The sequence below is a fragment of the Siphateles boraxobius genome, unplaced genomic scaffold, assembly GCF_051911475.1.
Source record: "Siphateles boraxobius isolate OS27281-9 unplaced genomic scaffold, OSU_SipBor_1 5, whole genome shotgun sequence".
Taxonomy (NCBI): Eukaryota; Metazoa; Chordata; class Actinopteri; order Cypriniformes; family Leuciscidae; genus Siphateles; species Siphateles boraxobius.
This window is the reverse complement of record NW_027509141.1, coordinates 5,997,698-6,021,557: the sequence shown is the minus strand read 5'-3', so window position 1 is coordinate 6,021,557 and position 23,860 is coordinate 5,997,698. Positions and strand designations below refer to the sequence as shown.

Genomic DNA, 23,860 nt, shown 5'->3' with positions numbered 1-23,860 from the left:
GAATTAAAAGGATAATATGGCAGCAAATGTTAAGAGCACCATTTGAAGTCACTGCATGATGACCTGAGCTCACAGTAAGGTGCACATATAACCTCCACATTCGATGGGTGGCCATCACATGGAGCAGCTATTGAGGAATCGCCATGGAGACCGTAGTCACGGGAACCGAGAGCCCAAAGGAAACCTGCCATCAGGACCGTCTGACTGATCTCCTGCATCGACTGTAGTCATGACTGAAATCCCACTGCTCTCAGATCAGATCAGATGCTCATGGGTGTGATATGTATTCTGAAGTGGTTTTATATTGCCAGAGTAGAAACAGACACATCACAGGAGTTCTGCAGAAATACGTTTACATTAGCAGCTGAAGGAAGATTAATTGTCTAATATCTTCCAGGGTTTTTTCTGAGGAGGTAACAAAACAAAACATAAAACAACAATATAAGACTGAATAATGTATAAATCACTACTTTTTCTCAAATAACACTGTCTAACAGCGGCACCGGCGGGTCAGAGGTGACCGGGCATTGCTATGATTGGCTGGATTAAATATGCACATATATTATTGGCTGCTTGTTGCTTTGATTGTGTAAATGTCAAACGGAACATGCATTTACACTGGAGTAAAAAAAGAGAAGCACCTCATTCTACTGTATTATACCACCAAATGAACATAGATAAATATGAAATAACGTGCCTTACATGCAAATTTAGAGCTATACAGTTTTACTAAAGCTCCTTGTGTTGCAGCTTTGGCTGTAGATCCCATTGATTTAATGAGTGTTCCAGAACACACGTCACTTATCAACCATACAAATGCACAACGGCAGTGTGTAAGAAGCATGGTTATGTACATCAAACTGAAGGCCTTTCGATTTGAATTAACCATCATGTGTCTAATTCTGAGATACAGCACATTTCAAGCACAGTCAGTCAGTCGTGCGAGTCCGGCCCGCTGAGAGAGAGCTTGTCCAGTCATCTTCAGGAAATCAGCGCTTCAGATAATTATACACACACACACACGCACACACACACACACACACGCACGCGCGCGCACGCACGCACGCACACACACACACTAACCCGACACTATTGTAGAGATGCTGCTGAGAACCGTGGTGGAGACAGATGATTACATGCATTCTCTCTCTCTCTCTCTCTCTCTCTCTCACTTCCAGTGCGAATGTTGGGCGTGATTGGTGATGAGTGCTGTGAGTGATTTTTTTTTCTATCAATTTCTCTACACTGCTTTTTTCTTGTTTGTTTTGTTTGTTCTGGTCTTTTTGTATTTTGTTGTTGTTGTACTATATCTAGGGCCGTGTGTAGGAAACATGTCAGCCCAGCGAGCGTTTGTGCTCACTCAGGAGACAGTAAAGGTTGCGTCCGCGGGGAGCGAAGAGGACTGGTGCTTGGCTGTTGAGGGGGTGGTTTGACACTCAGGTGTTTTATCCGCTTCCAGGATGAATAATGCGTTAGTGTTTACTTCTCGATGGGCCAGTGAATGTAAGCTGGGGGGCGAGTAGTTGCGCTTTACTACGAACCGTTGGAGGTTTTGCCAGGGATAAATCCCTTTTTATTGATGGACCCCAAAAGTCTCACAGTTTTCTCCTTTTTATCAGAACCTCTTTAAAGTTTGGAGTTTTTTTCACATCCAAAAGACTGAGAATTTCCATTCCATTTACTGGCTATTGAAGAACCTTTGATTCTGAAGTCAAGACATTTCTTCTTCCACTTTTCTACAGGGATTCAGTGAGGCGCTACAGATCTCTGGAGTAGTTGTGTTAATTAGACAAAGACAACAGTGTCTTTATCAGGACCTCATTTTAAGGACATAGAGGCCGTTACAAAAAAATTTACTAAGATCTAATCGCTCGATCACTCATTTTGTAAACAAGCTAATGGAAACCTTTACAATTGAAGAAAACTTGATCTTGGAGGATTTTTTTTCAGGGACCAGTATCCCTGATAACGAAGACCCATTTCCCTGTTTGATAATTCAGCCGAATTTGTTCAGGTATTTTATTAAAACAAGAAAAATTCCTTTCAGTTGATTTTTTTTTCCTGTAAAGGAAAAGACCTGTATAAAATGTTCTTATCCTTAACAAAAAAATACTTGACAAAATAATTGATACCCAATGGCGTTCCGTTTTTAAGTTCTGCACTGATGTAAAACCAGAATTATATAAACCACCATTATAAAAAAAGACGGGAGATTTGCAATGTAGAATTCTGCATGGAGCCATTGCAGGCAATTCTTTTATTTCTGTTTTGGATTCTAATAACAGCTCTGGTCTTCAAAAAGAGACTGTCTTTCATCTTTTTATGGACTGTTTTAGGCTTACATCTTTATTTGTGTTGGTTCAAGAAATGTGTGACAAATTCAATGAGAATTTTTATCCTCAAACTTTATTTTTGGTATAAAGTATGTGCAGAAAAAACGTGTCGAGTTTCAATTACTGAATTTTATTTTTGGACAAGCTAAATTGGCGATTTATATGAGTAGAAGAAGTAAACTAGAGCAAGGGTGTGATGATGATGTGATTGTGGTTTTTAGGTCTTTACTCAAAATAAGAATGCTGATTGATTTCAGGTTTTATAATGCCATGAAGGATCTTTCCACTTTTAAAATGAGATGGTGCAGTCATGATGTGTTGTGTACAATAAATGAAGATGATTTAATTTTTTGTTTTTGATTCTGAAGTAAAAAAATAAATAATATGATGTGTTTTTTGTCTATTTGTGAAAAAAGTTTTTTTCCAAAAATCAAATCTCCATCTCTCCATCTCTCTCTCCCTCCATCTCTCCACCTCTCTCTCCCTCCATCTCTCCATCTCTCTCTCCCTCCATCTCTCCATCTCTCTCTCCCTCCATCTCCACCTCTCTCTCCCTCCATCTCTCCATCTCTCTCTCCCTCCATCTCTCCATCTCTCTCTCCCTCCATCTCTCCATCTCTCTCTCCCTCCATCTCTCCATCTCTATCTCCCTCCATCTCTCTCTCCCTCCATCTCTCCATCTCTCTCTCCCTCCATCTCTCCATCTCTCTCTCCCTCCATCTCTCCATCTCTCTCTCCCTCCATCTCTCTCTCCCTCCATCTCTCCCTCCATCTCTCCACCTCTCTCTCCCTCCATCTCTCCATCTCTCTCTCCCTCCATCTCTCCATCTCTCTCTCCCTCCATCTCTCTCTCCCTCCATCTCTCCATCTCTCTCTCCCTCCATCTCTCCATCTCTCTGCCTCCATCTCTCCCTCCATCTCTCAATCTCTCTCTCCCTCCAACTCTCCCTCCATCTCTCCATCTCTCTCTCCCTCCATCTCCATCTCTCCATATCTCTCTCCCTCCATCTCTCCATCTCTCTCTCCCTCCATCTCTCCATCTCTCTCTCCCTCCATCTCTCCATCTCTCCCTCCCTCCATCTCTCCATCTCTCTGCCTCCATCTCTCCCTCCATCTCTCCATCTCTCTCTCCCTCCAACTCTCCCTCCATCTCTCCATCTCTCTCTCCCTCCATCTCCATCTCTCCCTCCATCTCCATCTCTCTCTCTCTCTCCATCTCTCTCTCCCTCCATCTCCATCCCTCCATCTCTCTCTCCCTCCATCTCTCCATCTCTCTCTCCCTCCATCTCCATCTCTCTCTCCCTCCATCTCTCCATCTCTCTCTCCCTCCATCTCCATCCCTCCATATCTCTCTCCCTCCATCTCTCCATCTCTCTCCCTCCATCTCTCCCTCCATCTCTCCATCTCTCTCTCCCTCCATCTCTCTCTCCCTCCATCTCTCTCTCCCTCCATCTCTTCATCTCTCCATCTCTCTCTCCCTCCATCTCTCCCTCCATTTCTCCATCTCTCTCTCTCGCTCCATCTACATCTCTCTCTCCCTCATCTCTCCATCTCTCTCCCTCCATCTCTCTCTCCCTCCATCTCACCATCTCTCTCTCCCTCCATCTCTCTATTTCTCTCTCCCTCCATCTCTCTCTCCCTCAATCCCTCCCTCCATCTCTCTCTCCCTCCATCTCTCCCTCCATCTCTCCATCTCTCTCTCCCTCCATCTCTCCATCTCTCTCTCGCTCCATCTCTCCATCTCTCTCTCCCTCAATCTCTCCATCTCTCTCTCCCTCCATCTCTCTGCCTCCATCTCTCCCTCCATCTCTCCATCTCTCTCTCCCTCCATCTCTCTCTCCCTCCATCTCTCCCTCCATCTCCATCTCTCTCTCCCTCCATCTCTCCATCTCTCTCTCAATCCATCTCCATCCCTCCATCTCTCTCTCCCTCCATCTCTCCATCTCTCTCTCCCTCCATCTCTCCCTCCATCTCTCCATCTCTCTCCCTCCATCTCTCCCTCCATTTCACCATCTCTCTCTCCCTCTATCTCTCCATCTCTCTCTCTCCCTCCATCTCTCATCCCTCCATCTCTCGCTCCATCTCTCCATCTCTCTTTCCCTCCATCTCTCTCTCCCTCGATCTCTTCATCTCTCCATCTCTCTCTCCCTCCATCTCTCCCCCATCTCTCTCTCTCCCTCCATCTCTCCCTCCATCTCTGCAAACTTTATAACATTTTAATCTCTCATATGGTCATGGTACAATGTACTATGGGGCATGTTTTCACATTTCACTTCCATTCTTTCGGCGTAAATACTGTATTAATGAAACAAAACCACATAACTGTACTAGACATGTGGGAAATTAATGTGGGAAAAAATAAATACCCTGAACCCTAAATAGGTTTACTCAAACTGAGAAAGTCAAAAAGCATTAGGTTGTGCACACACACACACACACACACACACACACACACACAAAGTGTAGGATTCATTAGCACTCTCATCATGACCGCGGGCAGAACGGTGAACAGTGAGGCGCTACAGATCTCTGGAGTAGTTGTGTTAATTAGACAAAGACAACAGTGTCTTTATCAGGACCTCATTTTAAGGACATAGAGGCCGTTACAAAAAAATTTACTAAGATCTAATCGCTCGATCACTCATTTTGTAAACAAGCTAATGGAAACCTTTACAATTGAAGAAAACTTGATCTTGGAGGATTTTTTTTCAGGGACCAGTATCCCTGATAACGAAGACCCATTTCCCTGTTTGATAATTCAGCCGAATTTGTTCAGGTATTTTATTAAAACAAGAAAAATTCCTTTCAGTTGATTTTTTTTTCCTGTAAAGGAAAAGACCTGTATAAAATGTTCTTATCCTTAACAAAAAAATACTTGACAAAATAATTGATACCCAATGGCGTTCCGTTTTTAAGTTCTGCACTGATGTAAAACCAGAATTATATAAACCACCATTATAAAAAAAGACGGGAGATTTGCAATGTAGAATTCTGCATGGAGCCATTGCAGGCAATTCTTTTATTTCTGTTTTGGATTCTAATAACAGCTCTGGTCTTCAAAAAGAGACTGTCTTTCATCTTTTTATGGACTGTTTTAGGCTTACATCTTTATTTGTGTTGGTTCAAGAAATGTGTGACAAATTCAATGAGAATTTTTATCCTCAAACTTTATTTTTGGTATAAAGTATGTGCAGAAAAAACGTGTCGAGTTTCAATTACTGAATTTTATTTTTGGACAAGCTAAATTGGCGATTTATATGAGTAGAAGAAGTAAACTAGAGCAAGGGTGTGATGATGATGTGATTGTGGTTTTTAGGTCTTTACTCAAAATAAGAATGCTGATTGATTTCAGGTTTTATAATGCCATGAAGGATCTTTCCACTTTTAAAATGAGATGGTGCAGTCATGATGTGTTGTGTACAATAAATGAAGATGATTTAATTTTTTGTTTTTGATTCTGAAGTAAAAAAATAAATAATATGATGTGTTTTTTGTCTATTTGTGAAAAAAGTTTTTTTTCCAAAAATCAAATCTCCATCTCTCCATCTCTCTCTCCCTCCATCTCTCCACCTCTCTCTCCCTCCATCTCTCCATCTCTCTCTCCCTCCATCTCTCCATCTCTCTCTCCCTCCATCTCCACCTCTCTCTCCCTCCATCTCTCCATCTCTCTCTCCCTCCATCTCTCCATCTCTCTCTCCCTCCATCTCTCCATCTCTATCTCCCTCCATCTCTCTCTCCCTCCATCTCTCCATCTCTCTCTCCCTCCATCTCTCCATCTCTCTCTCCCTCCATCTCTCCATCTCTCTCTCCCTCCATCTCTCTCTCCCTCCATCTCTCCCTCCATCTCTCCACCTCTCTCTCCCTCTATCTCTCCATCTCTCTCTCCCTCCATCTCTCCATCTCTCTCTCCCTCCATCTCTCTCTCCCTCCATCTCTCCATCTCTCTCTCCCTCCATCTCTCCATCTCTCTGCCTCCATCTCTCCCTCCATCTCTCAATCTCTCTCTCCCTCCAACTCTCCCTCCATCTCTCCATCTCTCTCTCCCTCCATCTCCATCTCTCCATATCTCTCTCCCTCCATCTCTCCATCTCTCTCTCCCTCCATCTCTCCATCTCTCTCTCCCTCCATCTCTCCATCTCTCCCTCCCTCCATCTCTCCATCTCTCTGCCTCCATCTCTCCCTCCATCTCTCCATCTCTCTCTCCCTCCAACTCTCCCTCCATCTCTCCATCTCTCTCTCCCTCCATCTCCATCTCTCCCTCCATCTCCATCTCTCTCTCTCTCTCCATCTCTCTCTCCCTCCATCTCCATCCCTCCATCTCTCTCTCCCTCCATCTCTCCATCTCTCTCTCCCTCCATCTCCATCTCTCTCTCCCTCCATCTCTCCATCTCTCTCTCCCTCCATCTCCATCCCTCCATATCTCTCTCCCTCCATCTCTCCATCTCTCTCCCTCCATCTCTCCCTCCATCTCTCCATCTCTCTCTCCCTCCATCTCTCTCTCCCTCCATCTCTCTCTCCCTCCATCTCTTCATCTCTCCATCTCTCTCTCCCTCCATCTCTCCCTCCATTTCTCCATCTCTCTCTCTCGCTCCATCTACATCTCTCTCTCCCTCATCTCTCCATCTCTCTCCCTCCATCTCTCTCTCCCTCCATCTCACCATCTCTCTCTCCCTCCATCTCTCTATTTCTCTCTCCCTCCATCTCTCTCTCCCTCAATCCCTCCCTCCATCTCTCTCTCCCTCCATCTCTCCCTCCATCTCTCCATCTCTCTCTCCCTCCATCTCTCCATCTCTCTCTCGCTCCATCTCTCCATCTCTCTCTCCCTCAATCTCTCCATCTCTCTCTCCCTCCATCTCTCTGCCTCCATCTCTCCCTCCATCTCTCCATCTCTCTCTCCCTCCATCTCTCTCTCCCTCCATCTCTCCCTCCATCTCCATCTCTCTCTCCCTCCATCTCTCCATCTCTCTCTCAATCCATCTCCATCCCTCCATCTCTCTCTCCCTCCATCTCTCCATCTCTCTCTCCCTCCATCTCTCCCTCCATCTCTCCATCTCTCTCCCTCCATCTCTCCCTCCATTTCACCATCTCTCTCTCCCTCTATCTCTCCATCTCTCTCTCTCCCTCCATCTCTCATCCCTCCATCTCTCGCTCCATCTCTCCATCTCTCTTTCCCTCCATCTCTCTCTCCCTCGATCTCTTCATCTCTCCATCTCTCTCTCCCTCCATCTCTCCCCCATCTCTCTCTCTCCCTCCATCTCTCCCTCCATCTCTGCAAACTTTATAACATTTTAATCTCTCATATGGTCATGGTACAATGTACTATGGGGCATGTTTTCACATTTCACTTCCATTCTTTCGGCGTAAATACTGTATTAATGAAACAAAACCACATAACTGTACTAGACATGTGGGAAATTAATGTGGGAAAAAATAAATACCCTGAACCCTAAATAGGTTTACTCAAACTGAGAAAGTCAAAAAGCATTAGGTTGTGCACACACACACACACACACACACACACACAAAGTGTAGGATTCATTAGCACTCTCATCATGACCGCGGGCAGAACGGTGAACAGAAGCTGAGCATGACGAAGACTCTCGATGTCTCATAATTGGATCATGTCTGTCCTGAAGAAACTCTTTACTGTTAACGGTTTCACCTTTAATAGCACTGTCCTGAAACCTTCGTAATAGATTCTGCAGTGGTTCGAGACAGTAAGTGCATGTTCTGCTCTTGTTCTGAGCTCTGAATCTCTGAATGCTCGTTGGCTGGTGAACTGTAGACACGCTGGCTGTCGACAACATTGATTGGCTGTTACTGGATGTACTTTCTGAAGCACTGATTCGACTGCACTTAAGCTGCTCAGAGCAATTATATACTCTAAATTGATCGAAATTAATAAAATATAAATACACAGAACTAATGGAGTAGCTTTAACAAAATCAATTGCTTTGCATTGGTGTGTTGTTTCAGAACAATACTCAATAAAAAAATGTCTTATTGATGCATTATTATGCAGTTATGCAAACCACCGCTCTCATTATATTCAAGCTTGTAACAATGTTGTTTGTATTAAGGATGTGAATGTTCTGAAATGGCTTGTTGAGGAGAAGTGTGCTGTTGTAAACAATTAAACTGCTGTATACATTTTTCGCCTAATGGAATAAAACAGATGAAAAATCACATATCCAATTTGCTTATCGCTCTTGCAGTGTCGCTCAGTACTGTACTGAGTACTTATGAATGAGTTCTGTACTGAGTACTTATGAATGAGTACTGTACTGAGTACTTATGAATGAGTACTGTACTGAGTACTTATTAATGAGTACTGTACTGAGTACTTATGAATGAGTTCTGTACTCAGTACTTATGAATGAGTACTCTACTGAGTACTTATGAATGAGTTTTGTACTCAGTACTTATGAATGAGTACTGAGTACTTATGAATGAGTTCTGTACTGAGTACTTAGTACTTATGAATGAGTACTGTACTTAGTACTTATGAATGAGTATTGTACTGAGTACTTATGAATGAGTACTGTACTGAGTACTGTACTTTACTGTGCAACTGTACGTCAGACTGATTACACTGTATTTTATTTTGCATTCTCCTTTTCATTCTAAACTGAACTCAACTGGCACTGAGGATTGTGTAAGAGAGATGAAACCCTGCTGATGGCCTGGGTCAGTGGTGGAGGAGTGAGTAAACCCTGCTGATGGCCTGGGTCAGTGGTGAAGGAGTGAGTAAACCCTGCTGATGGCCTGGGTCAGTGGTGAAGGAGTGAGTAAACCCTGCTGATGGCCTGGGTCAGTGGTGAAGGAGTGTGTAAACCCTGCTGATGGCCTGGGTCAGTGGTGGAGGAGTGAGTAAACCCTGCTGATGGCCTGGGTCAGTGGTGGAGGAGTGAGTAAACCCTGCTGATGGCCTGGGTCAGTGGTGGAGGAGTGAGTAAACCCTGCTGATGGCCTGGGTCAGTGGTGGAGGAGTGAGTAAACCCTGCTGATGGCCTCGGTCAGTGGTGAAGGAGTGAGTAAACCCTGCTGATGGCCTGGGTCAGTGGTGGAGGAGTGAGTAAACCCTGCTGATGGCCTGGGTCAGTGGTGGAGGAGTGAGTAAACCCTGCTGATGGCCTGGGTCAGTGGTGGAGGAGTGAGTAAACCCTGCTGATGGCCTGGGTCAGTGGTGGAGGAGTGAGTAAACCCTGCTGATGGCCTGGGTCAGTGGTGGAGGAGTGAGTAAACCCTGCTGATGGCCTGGGTCAATGGTGAAGGAGTGTGTAAACCCTGCTGATGGCCTCGGTCAGTGGTGAAGGAGTGAGTAAACCCTGCTGATGGCCTGGGTCAGTGGTGGAGGAGTGAGTAAACCCTGCTGATGGCCTGGGTCGGTGGTCAAACGTAAATTTGACGTTTAATCACGTCAAATTGAGTTTGACATGATTAAACTCGAGGTTCTGTGGAGTGCGGACTGGATCCACTCCATTCCTAGAGCTTCCGAACAATTGGGTTTTTTGGGTTTGGACTGATGGGTTTGTGAACCCGAGGTTACCCCGTGAGTCGGTCCTAGAGCTCCTCCTGTCTGATTTTAGGGAAAAATCGGGTCCATCGGAGACGTCCAATAGATTTCTTAGGCGCAGAAAGAACAACACAGACACTGTGTAATCACCATGGGAAAATCTAAAACTGGGGGATGTAAAAAATATGATACACTTGTGATTTGCCAGATAAGAAGTTTATCTATATATCATCTTTTTACTCTTTAAATTCATTTGATAACTGTATCTATATATCGCTTTTAATATCTTTTATAACTGTTTTAATTTTCCTTGCTTTTATTTTGTGATTATTTTAATTCCTTTCTGTAAAGCACTTTGAATTGCCATTGTGTATGAAATGTGCTCTATACATAAACTTGACTTGCTTCGCCTTATTATAAGTGTTTTTGGGTTCGTTGTTTGGGCTAGGCTCAAAAACTTATCCAGTTTATAAAGTTAATAAAATGGGCAGGTGCTCTTCATGCTCTCCCTTTCCCTGTTTCTTTGCCAGATTATTTCGTACTCTACCCATGCTAGCGGCATCTTCCGACCATAAGAACGCTCCTTCTCTAAGGGATCAGCTAACAGAATTCCCGCGGAATCCTGTTCTCAGACTGTTTTCCGCTGTCTACTTGAAAGAGAGACTTTCTCATTTTATGTTATTGGAGCGTCAGCATTTACGGCTGCTTTTCTGTTATTTATCTCAAGACATATTTCCGTTGGACTGTGTACACTCTTTTAATTAAAGACAGTTATTTGCATTTCGCTTTTGGGTCTTACCTTTCTACACAACAGCAGGTGCGGGTCATGATTTCTTGGTCTTAATTTCAATATAAAGTGATTTATTTTAGTTTATTATGGGCTTGTTCTTGTTCGCTGTGTTTTATAAGAAGAACTGACAATACGAATGAGTCAAGGCTCGTACCTCTTTCCCTGAGATTTCTTGCACCGCACACATACAGAAGAGTATGGAAGTCCATTTCCACCACATAACATTACATTTATGTAAATCATAAATAAGACATAAATAGATGAAATTATGACATTCTAAGGGCCAGATTTACTAACAGCTTGCGCAAACCCTCTTTTGGTATTAAACTACTGTCAGGATTTACTAAAGACACGCAGTGAAAAATTTGAGTGAAAAGTGTAGACAGGGTTGTTTTTGTGGCTGATTTTATTGCTAATGCATTTGTAGGAGTTTCCCTTTCAGTATTTATGAGAGGAGAGTATTTAAATTATTCATGCAAGGTAATTTACTAAGGTTTGCAATCATCAATTTACTGGTATTTTCTCCATTATTTACCGCTTAAAATAAGCATGTCTTAAAACAGATGCTAGTTTGCGTTGCACTAACTAGATTGTATTGATCATTATGGAAATGATCCGGCTGCAATTGTTTATTAATGTGCGCGTCGTCAGTAGATCACGCTTTTTTCACATGCTTTTTTGGGATTGCGCTCTGTTAGTTAATCTGGCCCTAAGTCATATTTATGAGGTTAAATTTGTTAAAGGATTTTGGACATCGGACCTCATTTCCAAGTTAGCCTGGGTGTTATTTATCAGTGGAGACAGTTTTCAAAAGTTTTCATCCAGTCCTTCCAGTTGCATAGTTCGCCAGTGCTAGGCTAGCGCGAGTCAACGGTTATGTGCTAGCCTGCCATTAAAAACAGTTTTACGCACTCCACAGTACACCAAAAGCAAATAAACTATAACGCCAGACTATCGATGTAAATGTCTGTTGAGAGAATAATGACGATAACAAGATAATAAGACGAACTATGTAACTCGAAGGACTGGATAAAAGTTTTTGAAAACTGTGTCCACTGATAAATAACACCCAGGCTAACTTGGAAATGAGGTCCGATGTCCAAAATCCTGAACCACCCCTTTAAGGCATGGTTTTGACTTTATATCTCAATTTTGACTTTTTCATCTCATAATTATGACTTAGTATGAAGAAAATGTAGAAACTGAAGTGCAGCTGGTAGAAAAAACAAAACTAGAGGTATTTCGCATTTCGTGGAAAGACAGTGTTACTGCATGCAGAAAGGCCTTAAAAACTGCTAGATCTGCTTACTTTTCAAAGTGCTTACTCTTAGAAGAGAACAAACGCAACCCTAGGTATTTATTTTATACAGTGGCTAGATTAACGAGAAATAAAGCTTCAACTTCAGACAATTCCAAATAGCACAGCAGTAATCACTTTATGAATTTCTTTACTTTCAAGATTGATATTATTAGAGAAAGTGATAATCATGCAGTATCGCATCAGACGTCGTGCTGTAAACCCCCGGAGGAACAATTCCATTCATTCTTTGCTGTAGGAGAGGAAGATTTGTCCAAACTTGTTAAATGATCAAAATCAACGTTAGACCCTGTACCGACTAAACTACTGAAAGAGATGCTTCCAGAACCCGAATGAATAATGCAAAATGAACTCTGTTATCTCTGTAAAGCTGCTTTGAAACAATCTGTATTGTATAAAGCACTATATAAATAAAGGTGACTTGACTTAAAATCTCAATAAATTTTTTTTTATCTCATAAATATGACTTTATCTCATAAAACCTGTCATAAAGTCAGAATAAAGACTTAATATGATTAAGATTTACCAAAGCATGATTTATGCTTATATTATAAAAAATGTGTTAGAAATGCCTATTTATAGAAGAGAGACGTGTCTCTGATGTGTTAAAATATCTCATTTAAAACTAATTGTTTAGTTCAGTTCCATACACACTGTGTATACAAGTATAGACTATTTTTTTCGTGACATCCAAATTTAGCTGCAGTGTGTATGGCCTATGTGTTATAATACGTCACTGTGATTGTGTTGTTTTTTCCAAATCAAAGCCTGATGACAGACTCCTCTACATAGAGTTAATAGCCATAATGATGTGGCTCATAATCAGTAATATTGACGCTTCCCCCAGAGCACAGATGAGATTCACGGCTCACTAGGACACTTCCCTCCTCTCATTCATACACACAGATGATGGCAGGATCAAAGGAGTCACGCTTATGAGTTTCCCTCTGGTATCTGCGGTTGGTAAGCTGCAGTGACGCAGAGGAGGGCATGAAATCACTTTCCCGATGCAGTGGTGGATCCTGGGAGGGGAAATGTTCCCTTTTTGCTAAGGGACGTCCTGGAGCTTGAAACAAGCTTGACACTGTCTTTATTCCTGCAGGGTTTCTAAGTCAAATCTAGATTTTCTACACATTTCATACACGTTTAATCATAAAACCTCCTTAATACATTGGCTTCGCTGTGCTAAAATACGCTGTATAGTAACTGCTAGACACTTTTACAGTCATGATGTTGTTTCAGGCTCTACTAGAGCAGGTTTTCCTGCTTGAATGTTGATTATTTTCCTCATATTCTCCATTGTTGCGGCTCCTCTCTTCCAGTCTGTCAGTAACGCTCTGTTTACTCTCTATGAAGCCCCTCCTTCTGAATAGCACACTGTGCTCTGATTGGTCGGCTGGAGCAGTGTGTTGTGATTGGTCGAGCACTTTGAGCGTATTTGGGGAAATGTCCCGCCCCTTATGATTTGGAGGGACTTCGAAACTTTGCAGAGCTTATTCATTTCTGACGCTGGACCAAAAACTGCATCATCTTCACAACACTATAACCAGAGGAGTGATTCAGCTAGTGACCTACAAGTTCCTCTTACTATCAGTCAGATAAAGATAATCCATGTGTATTCATATCACGCTTGTTCTGCTCGACTGCATTCTTTAATCACCGGCTCTCTGGAAAGAATAATCCAAAAATATTTCAGTACAGCATTGAGCTGAGATCTTGCAAATCCGCTGAACTGGCAATGGACCAAAACGAAAATGTGAGAGCCTTTCCTTTCCATTTCTTCCTTCAGTTCTCCTCTGCTAGCCTGCAGAAAAATGATGACGTAATTACTAAATGTTCAGCAGGACTCCTTGAGCGCGCCATCAAGCATCCACGTCAGTGTGAAGATCGACCTGAGTGATTCACAACGGCTGTTAGAGCCTTTCACTGCTCACTCTTCATACGACACTACAAGAACATCTTTCTGTGGAAACATTATGATCCATTACAGATGTAGTTTTTAGTAGTTCATTTGGGTGGACTGACAAAACTATGAGGATTTCGATATGAATATCTAAATTAGATAAAATAGTAACAAGATTTTTAGCATTTCTAAAGATCATTTGCCCATGTAAAACTCAAAATGTTTCGCCTATTTCATGGCGTGTCCGGTGAAAATCATAAGTCTGATCTGCTAATATAGCACCAGCACACATGTCCTCAAAAACACATGATCTGAGGAAACTTTCAGATCTGGAGCACAAATGCACCAGTTTATATTTGGTGTCAGCCTTGTCGTTAAAATAAACATTAAATAGTAATATCTGATCAAATTATCCAGGCTTATTTGAGCTTTGAGTTTTTGGCTAATATTCTCTCAAAGTTATGAACAAACGCTCTTCCAGTAACCTTCAAAGCATATTTGTTCACAGTAATCTGGTCTTTAATGATGTTCTCAAAACATTAGCCTATATTGTTTATATATATATATATATAAATAAATGTTCTAGTTGGATGTTTGTCTAACATTTTGTAAATGTTACTACTTGTTTCAGAATGTTCAGAGAACATTCAAAAGTAACATTCCAATTATGTTTGCAGAATGATACAATGCAATGTTCTCTTAACATTCACATAACCAAGAAAATTTTAAAAAAGTAAAAAAAATTTTTTTTACATTTTTAAAACATTTAAAAAACTGGATGATTTGAACGTTCAGAGAACATTCAGAAATAATGTTTTACAACTTAATGAGAACATTGGTAGAACTATCTTAGAACACTGTTTGCTGGGACAGTCCGTATTTTAGTGAAATCTATAGATCTTTATATGTTGCTCAAAGTATTCTTGGCTTTGGTTTCTTCCAGTGTGTTGATTTGAAAGACTTTTAAAGCTTCGGAAGCAGAGCTGTGAATGTTCGCACTCTCTTAATAATGTTGGGTTAAAGATAACCCAACGAGTAACCCAACGATAGGGTGGTATAGCACCTTCCCAACTGTGGGTTATTTTAACACAATGCATTGGGTTAAAAGTAACCCAACCGTTAAGTTAACCATTTATTTTTTATTTATGACATTAATTTAATAAATAAAATACACTTTGTTTTCAAATACAGATTGTTTATTTGCATAAAACAATAAATACGTCTCAACAAATATATGTTTAAATTACAAACTAAATTTTGGGGAGTCTAGAATTTAATTTAAATATACATAATTGTGTACATAAATCCAAATTACACACGTGTACATACAGCATACGTATTTAACCCAACAGCCGGGTTATTACTAGAAATGACCCAGTGAATTTAAAAATAACCCAACATTTTTTACAGTGCAGCCTCGCTTGCTGATGGAGACGCACTGAGGAGTCGCTGGTCATGAACACATTCACATATACATGATGCTCAACCAGAACTGCTGCGTTTATCAGTCCTTCTGCATCACTGCAGCTCTTTATAACTGCTCTTCTTCATTACATTATTCCATTCCACGTTCATTTTAATGCTGCCATTTTGAAATTGAATGTGTCTGGCGTCCGGTGTCATTCACTTCCAGTTACTTTAGCTGTACAAAATAGTTTTCATTTTGAAAAATAAGGTGCAGCTCCAGGAAATATTTTGCATTTGAGTAGTTGTAACTGACAGCTGGCACTTTATTTCTTTATTTACTCACAGATGCTTCCGCTGACACACAAAAGAGCACATATATAACTCCCGGTGCTGATGGTTTGGAGTGGTGCTCGTCTGTGAGTGGCTGTTGCTAAGTGTTTTTCTCTGTCGTTGCTAGGGTGTTATGAAGGTTACTTCTGCATTGTTGTGTGATTAACCAGGTGATAGCACTAGAAACAGTGATACATGCCTTTGTAAAGACCACTAATTGTCCTGTATTTTGCTGGACTATATCTCACAAAGAGACACTGCATCACTCCCATTCCCCTTTTAAGGCACTGAAGAAAAACAAACAATTTTCACTCAGAAACTGTACGCTGTATATACACAGTCATTATATGGAAAGATTCTGACAGCTGTTTTTGCATGATTGTTTCCAATCTGCTTCAGTTTTGTGTTTGATAGGTGTTTAGTCTTCAATACTGCCTGAATTAAAATCACCCAAACTGTGCATTCAGCAGGCTTCACTGCACTACACGTTTAACAGCTTTATTTCTCTTCTTTAGTTGTTCTGTGCACAAAAAAATGTGCATTGGAGATGCTGCCATCTAAAGGAAATGCAATATTACATGACATAATAAGTCCTTCCTTTAGATGGCAGCATTGAATAATCCGTCATAGTTCTGGTGTGGGTCGGGTCCAGCAGTGGAAAGCACTGATGTGGAGCAAATGCTTCCTTGAACCCGTAGTTTGGGAACATTCTGCAGTGAGATTGTGTTAACATGTTATTTCTTCACATCAACCGCATGCAAAATTGCATTATGAGCTTGAAAGTTGCAAAAGTAAGGACACATGCTTGGAAAGAGATTCTGTATCACTTGTTCTGCAGAGTAAAGAGAGTAAAAGCTTCAGCCATATTTCCTTCTTTTCTCGTGTGTTCTCGACAATGTTGTGCAGTCAGATTGCTTTCTCTCGAACCGCTCATAAAGCAACCGAACCGAGAGAGTCGAAGAGATGTACAAACTTACATCTATCATTCCCAGACGTTTGTTTGTCTTATTGTTTTTTCAGTCATTAAAGCTGCAGCGATGGAAATGATGTTACATTGTTTATGCATAAACTGACGTAACACTGCAAGCATGCATGAAATTATATCTTCTTCTTTTTCTTTTTTTTTGTATTTCAGGGCAAAGATTTTTCGTGGGAAGAAGGTCCAAGGAGATTATGATGTCAAAGTTGAACAGGTAAAGCATTTATTACAGCTTTAGACATGCTTCCTATTCTCAGTTTGATCACACAAACCATTCATCTTCCCTCGGGTCATTTTGAAATTTTCATCAGAGGGTCCAGGACCCCAAGACTTTAGTCACACCTAAACCACGAATACACACCAAAAAATGAATGGATTTTTGTGTTTGAAATGTAAAAAAGTAACAAATCCTTCCCTCTCGGGTCAATCTGACTCCCTTAGGATTGAATGGAATGTGAGGAATGCTTCGGTACACATAGAAAAAACTAAAAATGCTCAAAATTCAAACCAAAGCTTTACCAAAAAATTATTTTATAATGTCTACATGTGTATCTGAATGCACACTGAAGAAACTGACTTCAGGACCCAGCGGAACATTTGCTCCATATAGAGATATAAGGCCATCTAGAGTCATGAAATATCATGTTTTATTATTATTTTCCACAAGAGTTCGGCAAAGACACGCAATGTAAGATATTTTGAGCTGAATTAAAAGGTTATTTTGAATTTAATTTGAAAGAATGTGAGAAATGTGCTTAAATTACTATTTATTTATTGATCAAATCTAGTAATTGAAAGGTAAATAAAATAAAAAACAGCGAAAAATCTAAAAAAATAAAAGCATTAAAAAATTGAAAAATATTATCAAAATGAAATAAAATAAGTTTTCTGGACAAAAGAAAAAAAATAGAGTTTTAGGGCTTCGGGTCACTTTGACCTGCGAGGGAAAGATGTGTCACAAACAGAGAGGGAAGGATGAGGGTTAAATATTGATTTAATTGTTTTCAACCAGTTTTTCGTTGATTTTTATGTTACATGCACACAAACAAGTCTCTAACACACTGCATCATAACAGTCGTCATGCGCTACATTTCCACTAAGTCATTAGTCTGTCCTCACTGGAAACACAAACACTGTTACAGTAGAAGTTATTCATTATGTTTTCCTAGAAATGCCCACGGCGTCTTTATAAGTGAAGGCTGACTGTCTATTGTCTTAATGCAGTTATTGTAAATGGCCTTTAGTCACGAAATAAAAAAGTTTCCTGAGCATTTTATGATATCGTCTCATTGATATTCCGGACCACCAGTTGCTGATTGGAAGCCAATAGTATTGATCAGAATGTGCCAGTGCAGTGATTGTCTGGATAACCCAAGCAGAAGAACGAGTCATAGAGGGATTGGTTATTGATCAGCAACATGTAAAAAAGCTGAGGTGGATTTCATTAACTTACAGTCTGTCAATCACAAACGGCCAGTAAAGCAAACCGTGCCAATTGAGACACAGTGACTGAGAAAGCCTGCAACTATATAAGTGGACGTTTTATTAATAATGAACTTTATGCATATAAAATATGAGATGGATTCGCACAGCCAGTTTTATTGCGTCTGTGTTTAAACTTGCATTACATAACATGAATGTTAACAGAGATGAGGAACGGTTACGGGCACGATTCACACTTGTGTTGGGAAAGATCTCAAGCTTTGATTAAAGTGAGCGATGACATCATCAGGGCATTATTCTGCCTCTTCAGTTATGCAATATACATCATTAGAAAAACATGTTACATTCATTTACTATATAGACAATTTAGTACAGCAAGGATATGTCACAATTTAGTCTAGTTAAGTTCACAAAACATTTTTCCAGAAATTTTGAATGAAACAAGATGTTCGCTAAGAAAAACTGTTGGAGGAGAAATATTTTTGTTTGTTTTCCCGTCGATGCTGTCAGATAAATATGAAAAGAAATGGAGCTGTTACATTTATGTGCACTTATTAAACTTTACAAAGGGCCTTTAACAAAGTCTTGATGTTTCAGGCTCTACTAGAACAGGTTTTCCTTCTTGAATGTTAATTATTTTCCTCATATTCTCCATTGTTGCGGCTCCTCTCTTCCCAGTCTGTCAGTAACGCTCTGTTTACTTCCTGTCTTTATGAAGCCCCTACTTCTGAAAAGCACACTGTGCTCCGATTGGTCGAGCACTTCGAGTGTGTTTGGGAAATGTCCCGCCCCTTACCATAACCGCCTGTTTAACACTACTAACTAACTCAACCAGGTCCCACCCTTTATTCTGCGTATGAATTATTAGAATGAGGAATATTGTGACGTGTTCGTTCCCGGAAGAAACTCAAGATACAATGGAGGCGTTTCAGGAGTTCAGAAACGCTGACACTGATATAGAGAATAACTGGAGCTTTTCATGATCAAACAGCAACACTACACACTAAACACTGATGAACACTACACACTAAACACAGATGAACACTACACACTAAACACAGATGAACACTACACACTAAACACTGATGAACATTACACACTAAACACAGATGAACACTACACAATAAACACAGATGAACACTACACACTAAACACAGATGAACACTACACACTAAACACTGATGAACACTACACACTAAACACATGAACACTACACACTAAACACAGATGAACACTACACACTAAACACTAATGAACATTACACACTAAACACAGATGAACACTACACACTAAACACAGATGAACACTACACACTAAACACAGATGAACACTACACACTAAACACTGATGAACACTACACACTAAACACATGAACACTACACACTAAACACAGATGAACACTACACACTAAACACAGATGAACACTACACACTAAACACTGATGAACATTACACACTAAACACAGATGAACACTAAACACAGATGAACATTACACACTAAACACAGATGAACACTAAACACAGATGAACACTAAACACAGATGAACACTAAACACAGATGAACATTACACACTAAACACAGATGAACACTACACACTAAACACAGATGAACACTACACACTAAACACAGATGAACACTACACACTAAACACAGATGAACACTACACACTAAACACTGATGAACACTACACACTAAACACAGATGAACACTACACACTAAACACAGATGAACACTACACACTAAACACAGATGAACACTACACACTAAACACAGATGAACATTACAGAACTAAACACAGATGAACACTACACAATAAACACAGATGAACACTACACACTAAACACTGATGAACACTACACACTAAACACAGATGAACACTACACACTAAACACTGATGAACACTACACACTAAACACTGATGAACACTACACACTAAACACTGATGAACACTACACACTAAACACAGATGAACACTACACACTAAACACTGATGAACACTACACAATAAACACAGATGAACACTACACACTAAACACAGATGAACACTACACACTAAACACTGATGAACACTACACAATAAACACAGATGAACACTACACACTAAACACAGATGAACACTACACACTAAACACTGATGAACACTACACAATAAACACAGATGAACACTACACACTAAACACTGATGAACACTACACACTAAACACAGATGAACACTACACACTAAACACTGATGAACACTACACACTAAACACAGATGAACACTACACACTAAACACAGATGAACACTTCACACTAAACACAGATGAACACTACACACTAAACACAGATGAACACTACACACTAAACACTGATGAACACTACACACTAAACACAGATGAACACTACACACTAAACACAGATGAACACTTCACACTAAACACTGATGAACACTACACACTAAACACAGATGAACACTACACACTAAACACTGATGAACACTACACACTAAACACAGATGAACACTACACACTAAACACTGATGAACACTACACACTAAACAGATGAACACTACACACTAAACACAGATGAACACTTCACGCTAAACACTGATGAACACTACACACTAAACACAGATGAACACTACACACTAAACACTGATGAACACTACACACTAAACACTGATGAACTCTACACACTAAACACAGATGAACACTACACACTAAACACAGATGAACACTACACACTAAACACAGATGAACACTACACACTAATGAACACTACACGGATGGACATTACACACTAAACACAGATGAACACTACACATTAAACACAGATGAACACTACACACTAAACACAGATGAACACTACACACTAAACACAGATGAACACTACACACTAAACACAGATGAACACTACACACTAAACAGTGATGTACACTACACACTAAACACAGATGAACACAACACACTAAACACTGATGAACACTACACACTAAACACTGATGAACACTACACATTAAACACATATGAACATTACACACTAAACACAGATGAACACTACAGACTAAACACAGATGAACACTACACACTAAACACAGATGAACACTACACACTAAACACTGATGAACACTACACATTAAACACATATGAACATTACACACTAAACACAGATGAACACTACAGACTAAACACAGATGAACACTACACACTAAACACAGATGAAGATGGAGAAAAGCACAAGTGCTCTTTAAAGAAAAATGATGATACTTTGATATAGTTCCCACAGATCCTCACAGAAGCAGCACACAGGCAAAAACTCCAGTTATCCTTCATTTTTCAGGTGTTTCGTACATATAATAATCTTAATCCTGCTTATGACCACAGTTTGACTGGGCAGATTCTGAATGCTAAACATGTGCATATTGTAATTGAGACCCTTGTCATGATTATAACTGCAGATTTATCATGTATTGTTTTATGTATATTTCCAGGCCGAGTTCTCGGAGTTGAACCTTGTGGCTCATGCGAACGGCTCGTGCAGCGTCGACATGCAGGTCATCAGGAACGGCACCAGAGTGGTCCGGTGAGTGGTGCTTTATAGTGTGATTCTGTTGGTTTTCACGTGTTCGTGTTTGGATTATTATATAACTTATTATTATATACATTTGCATATATATCCACGCTCAACTCTCCTTCCCTGTTCGACCAGTTTACCTGAGACACAAGCTGAAAATTAGGTTTTAAAGATGTTAACTGTTAGTGTTAAGATTTATATCTTTCTCTTGTAACAATAGACCAAAAATGTAATGCACTCACTTGTTCAAAAAATAATTTTTTTAATTTTTGTTACAAAAGCTGGTAACCTAAAAGTCCAAAGTTGAAATCTCAGCGACTGTGACAGTCAGATCTGAACTGAAGGATTTACTGTCTCGACGATCACAGATGTGCTTCTGCTAAAATACAGGAAGCCGAAACACAACTTACCATAAACACACATCGTGTGACAGAAATACAGATTACTCACACTGGAGGCTTTTCACTGCTGTAGATGAGTGTGTGTGTGTGTGTCTGTGTGTGTGTGTCTGTGTGTGTGTGTGTGTGTGTCTGTGTGTGTGTGTGTGTGTGAGAAATACAGATTACTCGCACTGGAGGCTTTTCACTGCTGTAGATGAGTGTCTGTGTGTGTGTGTGTGTGTGTGTGTGTGTGTGTGTGTGTTGCTGCATCTGTGTTATTATTCTCCAAGGTTTTGCTGTATCTGTGTTATTATTCTCTCAGGTCCTTCAAGCCTGATTTCGTCCTGGTCCGACAGCACGCGTACAGCATGGCTCAGAACGAAGACTTCAGGAACATGATCATTGGATTACAGTACGCCGGGATCCCGAGCGTCAACTCACTCGAGTCCATCTACAACCTCTGTGACAAACCGTGGGCCGTGAGTGTGCTTTTATTCCACTAAGTTTTTCCTTAAAAGGTAAAAGATAAACGTTTATAGTTCAGGTATAAACACTGATGTCTACGGTAGAGATCAAAATAGAGTAAATCACAATTACTTCATTACACCAGTAGGTGGCGACAAGTAACTAATAAAAATGTATTTGTCATTGAATGATTTATGAGTGAGTCATTGAATCATTCACTCAAACCAATTTTTTTAATATTCAGTCTAATTAATTACACATTTTCAAATAGACTGTAGCAATTAATAATTTGTCAGAACCTGTTTCTTTATTTAGTTGTCTGTTCAGAATCGTGGAAGAATCATGATCTCAGTTTGAAACAAATAAATTCTGATTCTCAGTTTATCCAGAATCGAGCAGCTTTATCACACATCATAACACTTCAACCAATGTTTTCCACTTTTGATCTTATTTCTGGCGATAAGTAATTATTGTAGTAATTAAATATTTGCTTAGCTCATTAAACCGTAACGCTGCCTCAGAACTCCGTCTGAAATCCGCATTTAATAAAAACCTCAAAAATGGTTTGCATGTTATTTTAATCAGACTGGGTTTGTCTATAATTGTTAGCTGACTCAAGGTTTACTTTTGCCATTGTTTTCATGCAAACGGATTCTGTGTTTTGTTGCAGTTCGCTCAGCTGATCAGCATCTATAATAAACTGGGAGCGGATAAATTCCCTCTGGTAGATCAGACGTTCTACTCGAACTACAGGGACATGGTAAGACCAGAACCTCCTCGCTTTGATTCACTTCAGCCCAGAGACGTCGACATGCAGGAAAACTCAGTGCTTAATAGTTTTAAATGTGCACTTGTATAGGGAACTTCAAATATTAAAAGTATGTTTGAAAAACACTACTTCAAGATAATATTAATGAAATAAACATGCACCACTTGAAACACTCAGCGATTCTCTACTAAATATAACACCAAAAAAATTTTATATGTGGCGCTTTGGTTATTTTTTTTTTTAACTCTATATGGTATGGCAAAATATATACATTTAGATTAGTTGTGTTATTATGTCCTAATACACCCTTCTGAAAAAGAAATGTGCTTAATAGTAGTGAATGTGCACTTCAAATATTAAAAGTATGTTTTAAAAAAAACTACTTAAAGATAATATAATATTAATGATACAGTATATAAGGTCATTTACTATAAGTGTACTTAAAGAAAAAAGTACACTTTAATGACTGTTTCTTAAGTACACTTTTAAAAAGTGAACTTTGTTATAGTGTCATAAAAAGTTTTAGGTTGCATTTATTTTAAAGTGTCCGTAATTTTTCATTTAAGTACTGAGACATATTAATTAACAACATGTACTAGGGTTTGGTTTATGGTTAGTTACATGTAATTACGCATCATTTATTGTCATTACTACATGTAACATAGTCAAAAATAA

At 39.9% G+C, this 23,860-nt stretch overlaps 1 protein-coding gene across 1 annotated transcript in view; it reads left to right on the top strand.

Annotated features, from left to right (window-relative positions):
- syn2b (synapsin IIb) overlaps positions 1-23,860 on the top strand; it is a 122,970-nt gene that overhangs the window by 37,361 nt on the left and 61,749 nt on the right. The window contains exons 2-5 of the mRNA XM_077202611.1: positions 16,733-16,790; positions 21,489-21,580; positions 22,274-22,430; positions 23,087-23,176. Of these exons, the coding sequence (XP_077058726.1) occupies positions 16,733-16,790; positions 21,489-21,580; positions 22,274-22,430; positions 23,087-23,176 (397 nt within the window). The remainder of the gene's footprint in view (positions 1-16,732; positions 16,791-21,488; positions 21,581-22,273; positions 22,431-23,086; positions 23,177-23,860) is intronic.